This window comes from Salvelinus alpinus, chromosome 2 (genome assembly GCF_045679555.1).
Source record: "Salvelinus alpinus chromosome 2, SLU_Salpinus.1, whole genome shotgun sequence".
Taxonomy (NCBI): domain Eukaryota; kingdom Metazoa; phylum Chordata; class Actinopteri; order Salmoniformes; family Salmonidae; genus Salvelinus; species Salvelinus alpinus.
In genome coordinates this window covers 118,729,273-118,741,772 of record NC_092087.1, presented here as the reverse complement: position 1 = coordinate 118,741,772, position 12,500 = coordinate 118,729,273, and the positions used below count along the sequence as shown (strand labels likewise).

Genomic DNA, 12,500 nt, shown 5'->3' with positions numbered 1-12,500 from the left:
TGGAGAGACATTAGATACAGGCTGATACATGGAGCTGTGGTGACACTATCACGTTACCACAGACACTACTGGAGAGACATTAGATACAGGCTGTCACGTTACCACAGGCACTACTGGAGAGACATTAGATACAGGCTGATACATAGAGCTGTGGTGTCAATGTCACGTTACCACAGACACTACTGGAGAGACATTAGATACAGGCTGATACATGGAGCTGTGGTGACACTGTCACGTTACTACAGACACTACTGGAGAGACATTAGATACAGGCTGATACATGGAGCTGTGGTGTCACTGTCACGTTACCACAGACACTACTGGAGAGACATTAGATACAGGCTGATACATAGAGCTGTGGTGTCACTGTCACGTTACCACAGACACTACTGGAGAGACATTAGATACAGGCTGATACATGGAGCTGTGGTGACACTGTCACGTTACCACAGACACTACTGGAGAGACATTAGATACAGGCTGATACATGGAGCTGTGGTGTCACTGTCACGTTACCACAGACACTACTGGAGAGACATTAGATACAGGCTGATACATGGAGCTGTGGTGACACTGTCACGTTACCACAGACACTACTGGAGAGACATTAGATACAGGCTGATACATGGAGCTGTGGTGACACTGTCACGTTACCACAGACACTACTGGAGAGACATTAGATACAGGCTGATACATGGAGCTGTGGTGACACTGTCACGTTACCACAGACACTACTGGAGAGACATTAGATACAGGCTGATACATGGAGCTGTGGTGTCACTGTCACGTTACCACAGGCACTACTGGAGAGACATTAGATACAGGCTGATACATGGAGCTGTGGTGTCACTGTCACGTTACCACAGACACTACTGGAGAGACATTAGATACAGGCTGATACATGGAGCTGTGGTGACACTGTCACGTTACCACAGACACTACTGGAGAGACATTAGATACAGGCTGATACATGGAGCTGTGGTGTCACTGTCACGTTACCACAGACACTACTGGAGAGACATTAGATACAGGCAGCTGTGGTGTTATATTACCAGTCACTACTGTAGAGACATTAGATCCAGACAGCTGTGGTGTTATATTACCAGTCACTACTGTAGAGACATTAGAGACAGCTGTGGTGTTATATTACCAGTCACTACTGTAGAGACATTAGATCCAGACAGCTGTGGTGTTATATTACCAGTCACTACTGTAGAGACATTAGAGACAGCTGTGGTGTTATATTACCAGTCACTACTGTAGAGACATTAGATAGAGACAGCTGTGGTGTTATATTACCAGTCACTACTGTAGAGACATTAGATAGAGACAGCTGTGGTGTTATATTACCAGTCACTACTTTAGAGACATTAGATAGAGACAGCTGTGGTGTTATATTACCAGTCACTACTGTAGAGACATTAGTAAGAGACAGCTGTGGTGTTATATTACCAGTCACTACTGTAGAGACATTAGAGACAGCTGTGGTGTTATATTACCAGTCACTACTGTAGAGACATTAGATAGAGACAGCTGTGGTGTTATATTACCAGTCACTACTGGAGAGACATTAAGACAGCTGTGGTGTTATATTACCAGTCACTACTGTAGAGACATTAGATAGAGACAGCTGTGGTGTTATATTACCAGTCACTACTGTAGAGACATTAGATAGAGACAGCTGTGGTGTTATATTACCAGTCACTACTGTAGAGACATTAGATAGAGACAGCTGTGGTGTTATATTACCAGTCACTACTGTAGAGACATAAGATAGAGACAGCTGTGGAGTTATATTACCAGTCACTACTGTAGAGACATTAGATAGAGACAGCTGTGGTGTTATATTACCAGTCACTACTGTAGAGACATTAGATAGAGACAGCTGTGGTGTTATATTACCAGTCACTACTGTAGAGACATTAGAGACAGCTGTGGTGTTATATTACCAGGCACTACTGTAGAGACATTAGATAGAGACAGCTGTGGTGTTATATTACCAGTCACTACTGTAGAGACATTAGATAGAGACAGCTGTGGTGTTATATTACCAGTCACTACTGTAGAGACATTAGATAGAGACAGCTGTGGTGTAATATTACCAGTCACTACTGTAGAGACATTAGAGACAGCTGTGGTGTTATATTACCAGTCACTACTGTAGAGACATTAGAGACAGCTGTGGTGTTATATTACCAGTCACTACTTTAGAGACATTAGATAGAGACAGCTGTGGTGTTATATTACCAGTCACTACTGTAGAGACATTAGATAGAGACAGCTGTGATGTTATATTACCAGTCACTACTGTAGAGACATTAGATAGAGACAGCTGTGGTGTTATATTACCAGTCACTACTGTAGAGACATTAGAGACAGCTGTGGTGTTATATTACCAGTCACTACTGTAGAGACATTAGTAAGAGACAGCTGTGGTGTTATATTACCAGTCACTACTGTAGAGACATTAGATAGAGACAGCTGTGATGTTATATTACCAGTCACTACTGTAGAGACATTAGATAGAGACAGCTGTGGTGTTATATTACCAGTCACTACTGTAGAGACATTAGAGACAGCTGTGGTGTTATATTACCATCACTACTGTAGAGACATTAGATAGAGCTGTGGTGTTATATTACCAGTCACTACTGTAGAGACATTAGATAGAGACAGCTGTGGTGTTATATTACCAGTCACTACTTTAGAGACATTAGATAGAGACAGCTGTGTTGTTATATTACCAGTCACTACTGTAGAGACATTAGATAGAGACAGCTGTGGTGTTATATTACCAGTCACTACTGTAGAGACATAAGATAGAGACAGCTGTGGTGTTATATTACCAGTCACTACTGTAGAGACATTAGATAGAGACAGCTGTGGTGTTATATTACCAGTCACTACTGTAGAGACATTAGATAGAGACAGCTGTGGTGTTATATTACCAGTCACTACTGTAGAGACATTAGAGACAGCTGTGGTGTTATATTACCAGTCACTACTGTAGAGACATTAGATAGAGCTGTGGTGTTATATTACCAGTCACTACTGTAGAGACATTAGAGACAGCTGTGGTGTTATATTACCAGTCACTACTGTAGAGACATTAGATAGAGACAGCTGTGGTGTTATATTACCAGTCACTACTGTAGAGACATTAGATAGAGACATCTGTGGTGTTATATTACCAGTCACTACTGGAGAGACATTAGAGACAGCTGTGGTGTTATATTACTAGTCACTACTGTAGAGACATTAGATCCAGACAGCTGTGGTGTTATATTACCAGTCACTACTGTAGAGACATTAGATAGAGACAGCTGTGGTGTTATATTACCAGTCACTACTGTAGAGACATTAGAGACAGCTGTGGTGTTATATTACCAGGCACTACTGTAGAGACATTAGATAGAGACAGCTGTGGTGTTATATTACCAGTCACTACTGTAGAGACATTAGATAGAGACAGCTGTGGTGTTATATTACCAGTCACTACTGTAGAGACATTAGATAGAGACAGCTGTGGTGTAATATTACCAGTCACTACTGTAGAGACATTAGAGACAGCTGTGGTGTTATATTACCAGTCACTACTGTAGAGACATTAGAGACAGCTGTGGTGTTATATTACCAGTCACTACTTTAGAGACATTAGATAGAGACAGCTGTGGTGTTATATTACCAGTCACTACTGTAGAGACATTAGATAGAGACAGCTGTGATGTTATATTACCAGTCACTACTGTAGAGACATTAGATAGAGACAGCTGTGGTGTTATATTACCAGTCACTACTGTAGAGACATTAGAGACAGCTGTGGTGTTATATTACCAGTCACTACTGTAGAGACATTAGTAAGAGACAGCTGTGGTGTTATATTACCAGTCACTACTGTAGAGACATTAGATAGAGACAGCTGTGATGTTATATTACCAGTCACTACTGTAGAGACATTAGATAGAGACAGCTGTGGTGTTATATTACCAGTCACTACTGTAGAGACATTAGAGACAGCTGTGGTGTTATATTACCATCACTACTGTAGAGACATTAGATAGAGCTGTGGTGTTATATTACCAGTCACTACTGTAGAGACATTAGATAGAGACAGCTGTGGTGTTATATTACCAGTCACTACTTTAGAGACATTAGATAGAGACAGCTGTGTTGTTATATTACCAGTCACTACTGTAGAGACATTAGATAGAGACAGCTGTGGTGTTATATTACCAGTCACTACTGTAGAGACATAAGATAGAGACAGCTGTGGTGTTATATTACCAGTCACTACTGTAGAGACATTAGATAGAGACAGCTGTGGTGTTATATTACCAGTCACTACTGTAGAGACATTAGATAGAGACAGCTGTGGTGTTATATTACCAGTCACTACTGTAGAGACATTAGAGACAGCTGTGGTGTTATATTACCAGTCACTACTGTAGAGACATTAGATAGAGCTGTGGTGTTATATTACCAGTCACTACTGTAGAGACATTAGAGACAGCTGTGGTGTTATATTACCAGTCACTACTGTAGAGACATTAGATAGAGACAGCTGTGGTGTTATATTACCAGTCACTACTGTAGAGACATTAGATAGAGACATCTGTGGTGTTATATTACCAGTCACTACTGGAGAGACATTAGAGACAGCTGTGGTGTTATATTACTAGTCACTACTGTAGAGACATTAGATCCAGACAGCTGTGGTGTTATATTACCAGTCACTACTGTAGAGACATAAGATAGAGACAGCTGTGGAGTTATATTACCAGTCACTACTGTAGAGACATTAGATAGAGACAGCTGTGGTGTTATATTACCAGTCACTACTGTAGAGACATTAGATAGAGACAGCTGTGGTGTTATATTACCAGTCACTACTGTAGAGACATTAGAGACAGCTGTGGTGTTATATTACCAGGCACTACTGTAGAGACATTAGATAGAGACAGCTGTGGTGTTATATTACCAGTCACTACTGTAGAGACATTAGATAGAGACAGCTGTGGTGTTATATTACCAGTCACTACTGTAGAGACATTAGATAGAGACAGCTGTGGTGTAATATTACCAGTCACTACTGTAGAGACATTAGAGACAGCTGTGGTGTTATATTACCAGTCACTACTGTAGAGACATTAGAGACAGCTGTGGTGTTATATTACCAGTCACTACTTTAGAGACATTAGATAGAGACAGCTGTGGTGTTATATTACCAGTCACTACTGTAGAGACATTAGATAGAGACAGCTGTGATGTTATATTACCAGTCACTACTGTAGAGACATTAGATAGAGACAGCTGTGGTGTTATATTACCAGTCACTACTGTAGAGACATTAGAGACAGCTGTGGTGTTATATTACCAGTCACTACTGTAGAGACATTAGAGACAGCTGTGGTGTTATATTACCAGTCACTACTGTAGAGACATTAGATAGAGACAGCTGTGATGTTATATTACCAGTCACTACTGTAGAGACATTAGATAGAGACAGCTGTGGTGTTATATTACCAGTCACTACTGTAGAGACATTAGAGACAGCTGTGGTGTTATATTACCATCACTACTGTAGAGACATTAGATAGAGCTGTGGTGTTATATTACCAGTCACTACTGTAGAGACATTAGATAGAGACAGCTGTGGTGTTATATTACCAGTCACTACTTTAGAGACATTAGATAGAGACAGCTGTGTTGTTATATTACCAGTCACTACTGTAGAGACATTAGATAGAGACAGCTGTGGTGTTATATTACCAGTCACTACTGTAGAGACATAAGATAGAGACAGCTGTGGTGTTATATTACCAGTCACTACTGTAGAGACATTAGATAGAGACAGCTGTGGTGTTATATTACCAGTCACTACTGTAGAGACATTAGATAGAGACAGCTGTGGTGTTATATTACCAGTCACTACTGTAGAGACATTAGAGACAGCTGTGGTGTTATATTACCAGTCACTACTGTAGAGACATTAGATAGAGCTGTGGTGTTATATTACCAGTCACTACTGTAGAGACATTAGAGACAGCTGTGGTGTTATATTACCAGTCACTACTGTAGAGACATTAGATAGAGACAGCTGTGGTGTTATATTACCAGTCACTACTGTAGAGACATTAGATAGAGACATCTGTGGTGTTATATTACCAGTCACTACTGGAGAGACATTAGAGACAGCTGTGGTGTTATATTACTAGTCACTACTGTAGAGACATTAGATCCAGACAGCTGTGGTGTTATATTACCAGTCACTACTGTAGAGACATTAGATAGAGACATCTGTGGTGTTATATTACCAGTCACTACTGGAGAGACATTAGAGAAAGCTGTGGTGTTATATTACCAGTCACTACTGTAGAGACATTAGATCCAGACAGCTGTGGTGTTATATTACCAGTCACTACTGTAGAGACATTAGAGACAGCTGTGGTGTTATAATACCAGCTGTGGTGTTATATTACCAGCTGTGGTGTTATATTACCAGCTGTGGTGTTACATTACCAGCTGTGGTGTTATATTACCAGCTGTGGTGTTACATTACCAGCTGTGGTGTTATATTACCAGCTGTGGCGTTACATTACCAGCTGTGGTGTTATATTACCAGCTGTGGCGTTATATTACCAGCTGTGGCGTTATATTACCAGCTGTGGTGTTATATTACCAGCTGTGGTGTTATATTACCAGCTGTGGTGTTACATTACCAGCTGTGGTGTTACATTACCAGCTGTGGTGTTACATTACCAGCTGTGGTGTTACATTACCAGCTGTGGTGTTACATTACCAGCTGTGGTGTTACATTACCAGCTGTGGTGTTACATTACCAGCTGTGGTGTTATATTACCAGCTGTGGTGTAATATTACCAGCTGTGGTGTTATATTACCAGCTGTGGTGTTATATTACCAGCTGTGGTGTTATATTACCAGCTGTGGTGTTATATTACCAGCTGTGGCGTTATATTACCAGCTGTGGCGTTATATTACCAGCTGTGGTGTTACATTACCAGCTGTGGTGTTACATTACCAGCTGTGGTGTTACATTACCAGCTGTGGTGTTACATTACCAGCTGTGGTGTTATATTACCAGCTGTGGTGTTATATTACCAGCTGTGGTGTTATATTACCAGCTGTGGTGTTATATTACCAGCTGTGGTGTTATATTACCAGCTGTGGTGTTATATTACCAGCTGTGGTGTTACATTACCAGCTGTGGTGTTATATTACCAGCTGTGGCGTTACATTACCAGCTGTGGTGTTACATTACCAGCTGTGGTGTTATATTACCAGCTGTGGTGTTATATTACCAGCTGTGGTGTTATATTACCAGCTGTGGTGTTATATTACCAGCTGTGGTGTTATATTACCAGCTGTGGTGTTACATTACCAGCTGTGGTGTGGATGGTACCTGTTGCAGAAGAGTTGTAAGGTGAGGTACCAGGTAGCAGCCTGAGGTGTTATATTACCAGCTGTGGCGTTATATTACCAGCTGTGGCGTTACATTACCAGCTGTGGTGTTATATTACCAGCTGTGGTGTTATATTACCAGCTGTGGTGTTATATTACCAGCTGTGGTGTTATATTACCAGCTGTGGTGTTATATTACCAGCTGTGGTGTTATATTACCAGCTGTGGTGTTATATTACCAGCTGTGGTGTTACATTACCAGCTGTGGTGTGGATGGTACCTGTTGCAGAAGAGTTGTAAGGTGAGGTACCAGGTAGCAGCCTGAGGTGTTATATTACCAGCTGTGGCGTTATATTACCAGCTGTGGTGTTATATTACCAGCTGTGGTGTTACATTACCAGCTGTGGTGTGGATGGTACCTGTTGCAGAAGAGTTGTAAGGTGAGGTACCAGGTAGCAGCCTGAGGTGTTATATTACCAGCTGTGGCGTTATATTACCAGCTGTGGTGTGGATGGTACCTGTTGCAGAAGAGTTGCAAGGTGAGGTACCAGGTAGCAGCCTGAGGGAAGGGAAGTCTGATGACGGCCACAGGAACACTGACGTTCACAGTCAACCCAACCGCTGAGAACAATGCTGAGAACAAAATATATATATAGAACCAGTTAAACTATCAGAATATATATATAAATATATATAGTGCCAGTTAAACTATCAGTGTGTATATATATATATAAATATATATAGTACCAGTTAAACTATCAGAATATATATATATATATATATATACTGATGGTTTGACTCATATATATATATATATAGTGTATGTAGTGTGGTGGTGTACCTAATAAACTGGCCTCTGACTGATATATATATATATTTATTTATTACTATATATATATATATATATATATATATATATATACACACTGATAGTTTGACTGTTACTATATATATATATATACACACTGCTCAAAAAAATTAAGGGAACACTAAAATAACACATCCTAGATCTGAATGAATGAAATATTCTTATTAAATACTTTTTTCTTTACATAGTTGAATGTGCTGACAACAAAATCACACAAAAATGATCAATGGAAATCAAATGTATCATGGAGGTCTGGATTTGGAGTCACACACAAAATGAAAGTGGAAAACCACACTACAGGCTGATCCAACTTTGATGTAATGTCCTTAAAACAAGTCAAAATGAGGCTCAGTAGTGTGTGTGGCCTCCACGTGCCTGTATGACCTCCCTACAACGCCTGGGCATGCTCCTGATGAGGTGGCGGATGGTCTCCTGAGGGATCTCCTCCAACTCCTGGACAGTCTGTGGTGCAACGTGGCGTTGGTGGATGGAGCGAGACATGATGTCCCAGATGTGCTCAATTGGATTCAGGTCTGGGGAACGGGCGGGCCAGTCCATAGCATCAATGCCTTCCTCTTGCAGGAACTGCTGACACACTCATGAGGTCTAGCATTGTCTTGCATTAGGAGGAACCCAGGGCCAACCGCACCAGCATATGGTCTCACAAGGGGTCTGAGGATCTCATCTCGGTACCTAATGGCAGTCAGGCTACCTCTGGCGAGCACATGGAGGGCTGTGCGGCCCCACAAAGAAATGCCACCCCACACCATGACTGACCCACCGCCAAACCGGTCATGCTGGAGGATGTTGCAGGCAGCAGAACGTTCTCCACGGCGTCTCCAGACTCTGTCACATGTGCTCATGTGCTCAGTGTGAACGTGCTTTCATCTGTGAAGAGCACAGGGCGCCAGTGGCGAATTTGCCAATCTTGGTGTTCTCTGGCAAATGCCAAACGTCCTGCACGGTGTTGGGCTGTATATATAGTAACAGTCAAACTATCAGTGTGTATATATATATATATATATATATATATAGTACCAGTCAACCTATCAGTGTGTATATATATAGTACCAGTCAAACTATCAGTGTGTATATATATATATATATATATATATATATATATATATATAGTACCAGTCAAACTATCAGTGTATATATATATATATATATATATATATATATAGTACCAGTCAAACTATCAGTGTATATATATATATATATAGTACCAGTCAAACTATCAGTGTGTATATATATAGTACCAGTCAAACTATCAGTGTATATATCAAATATATATATATATTTAGTACCAGTCAAACTATCAGTGTGTATATATATAGTACCAGTCAAACTATCAGTGTGTATATATATATATATATATATATATAGTACCAGTCAAACTATCAGTGTGTATATATATATATATATATATATAGTACCAGTCAAACTATCAGTGTATATATCAAATATATATATATATTTAGTACCAGTCAAACTATCAGTGTGTATATATATAGTACCAGTCAAACTATCAGTGTGTATATATATATATATATATATATAGTACCAGTCAAACTATCAGTGTATATATATATATATATAGTACCAGTCAAACTATCAGTGTGTATATATATAGTACCAGTCAAACTATCAGTGTATATATCAAATATATATATATATTTAGTACCAGTCAAACTATCAGTGTGTATATATATAGTACCAGTCAAACTATCAGTGTGTATATATATATATATATATAGTACCAGTCAAACTATCAGTGTATAAATATATATATATACATAGTACCAGTCAAACTATCAGTGTATATATATATATATATACATAGTACCAGTCAAACTATCAGTGTATATATATATATATATATAGTAACAGTCAAGCGTTTGGACAGCTACTCATTCCAGGGTTGTTCTTTATTGTTACTATTTTCTACATTGTAGAGAAACAGTGAAGACATCAACACTATAACACATGGAATCATGTAGTAACCAAAAAAACAAACAAAAAGTGTAAAACAATTACAAAAATATTTTGTATTTGAGATTCTTCAAAGTAGCCATCCTTTGCCTTGATCACAGCTTTGTACACTCTTGACATTCTCTCAACCAGCTTCATGATGTAGTCACCTGGAATGCATTTCAATTAACAGGTGTGGCTTGTTAAAAGTTAAATTGTGGAATTTCTTTCCTTCTTAACGCGTTTGAGCCAATCAGTTGTGTTGTGACAAGGTAGGGGTAGTCTCTAAATGCTTTATGGTAGGGGTGGTATACAGAAGATAGCCCTATTTGGTAAAAGACCAAGTCCATATTATGGCAAGAACAGATCAAATAAGCAAAGAGAAACGACAGTCCATCATTACTTTAAGGCACGAAGGTCAGTCAATCCGGAAAATGTCAAGAACTTTAAACGTTTCTTCAAGTGTAGTCGCAAAAAACATCAAGCGCTATGATGAAACTGGGTCTCATGAGGACCGTCACAGGAAAGGAAGACCCAGAGTTACCTCTGCTGCAGAGGATAAGGTCATTAGAGTTACCAGCCTCAGAAATTGCAGCCCAAATAAATGCTTCACAGAGTTCAAGGAACAGACACATCTCAACATCATCTGTTCAGAGGAGACTGCGTGAATCAGGCCTTCATGGTCACATTGCTGCAAAGAAACCACTACTAAAGGACACCAATAAGAAGAAGAGACTTGCTTGGGTCAAGAAACACGAACAATGGACATTAGACTGGTGGAAATCTGTCCTTTGGTCTGATGAGTCCAAATTTGTGATTTTTGGTTCCAACTGCTGTGTCTTTGTGAGACGCAGAGTAGGTGAACGGATGATCTCCGCATGGGTGGTTCCCACCGTGAAGCATGGAGGAGGAGGTGTTATGGTGCTTTGCTGGTGACACTGTCAGTGATTTATTTAGAATTCAAGGCACACTTAACCAGCATGGCTACCACAGCATTCTGCAGCGATACGCCGTCCCATCTGGTTTGGGCTTAGTGGGACTATCATTTGTTTTTCAACAGGACAATGACCCAACACACCTCCAGGCTGTGTAAGGGCTGTTTGACCAAGAAGGAGAGTGATGGAGTGTTGCATCAGGTGACCTGGCCTCCACAATCGCCCGACCTCAACCCAATTGAGATGGTTTGGGATGAGTTGGACTGCAGAGTGAAGGAAAAGCAGCCAACAAGTGCTCAGCATATGTGGGAACTCCTTCAAGACTGTTGGAATAGCATTCCTCGTGAAGTTGGTTGAGAGAATGCGAAGAATAAAGAAAAACCCTGGAATGAGTAGCTGTGTCCAAACTTTTGACTGATACTGTATATAATGATGAATAATATATATAATGTGTGTGTGTCCTACCTGTGTGACAGGGATGGGAGTAGTTGAGTGCGAGGACAGGAGCCCAGGAAGAGAGACAGGCCTTCACACTGCTGGTTCCTAACGTTGCATTAGTCTACAACACACACACACACCACACACCACACACACACACACACACACACACACACACACACACTACATCAGAGGACAGAAAAGAAATGATACTTCGTCATGTGTGTTGAGTGTAATCTCCAGGTTCAGGGTCCCTCCAGTAGACTGTGTGTTGAGGGGGTAGGTGAGGAGCGTGGGGTGTGTGTTACTCACAGTGTTGAGTGTAATCTCCAGGTTCAGGGTCCCTCCAGTAGACTGTGTGTTGAGGGGGTAGGTGAGGAGCGTGGGGTGTGTGTGTTACTCACAGTGTTGAGTGTAATCTCCAGGTTCAGGGTCCCTCCAGTAGACTGTGTGTTGAGGGGGTAGGTGAGGAGCGTGGGGGTGTGTGTGTGTTACTCACAGTGTTGAGTGTAATCTCCAGGTTCAGGGTCCCTCCAGTAGACTGTGTGTTGAGGGGGTAGGTGAGGAGCGTGGGGTGTGTTACTCACAGTGTTGAGTGTAATCTCCAGGTTCAGGGTCCCTCCAGTAGACTGTGTGTTGAGGGGGTAGGTGAGGAGCGTGGGGGGTGTGTGTGTTACTCACAGTGTTGAGTGTAATCTCCAGGTTCAGGGTCCCTCCAGTAGACTGTGTGTTGAGGGGGTAGGTGAGGAGCGTGGGGTGTGTGTTACTCACAGTGTTGAGTGTAATCTCCAGGTTCAGGGTCCCTCCAGTAGACTGTGTGTTGAGGGGGTAGGTGAGGAGCGTGGGGTGTGTGTTACTCACAGTGTTGA

The 12,500-nt window shown here is 41.0% G+C and overlaps 1 protein-coding gene across 1 annotated transcript in view; it reads right to left on the bottom strand.

Annotated features, from left to right (window-relative positions):
* The window catches only part of pgap6 (post-glycosylphosphatidylinositol attachment to proteins 6), a 43,977-nt gene that overhangs the window by 19,750 nt on the left and 11,727 nt on the right, over nt 1-12,500 (bottom strand). The window contains exons 7-8 of the mRNA XM_071390295.1: nt 11,659-11,752; nt 7,938-8,052 (exon numbers count right to left, since the gene is read on the bottom strand). Of these exons, the coding sequence (XP_071246396.1) occupies nt 7,938-8,052; nt 11,659-11,752 (209 nt within the window). The remainder of the gene's footprint in view (nt 1-7,937; nt 8,053-11,658; nt 11,753-12,500) is intronic.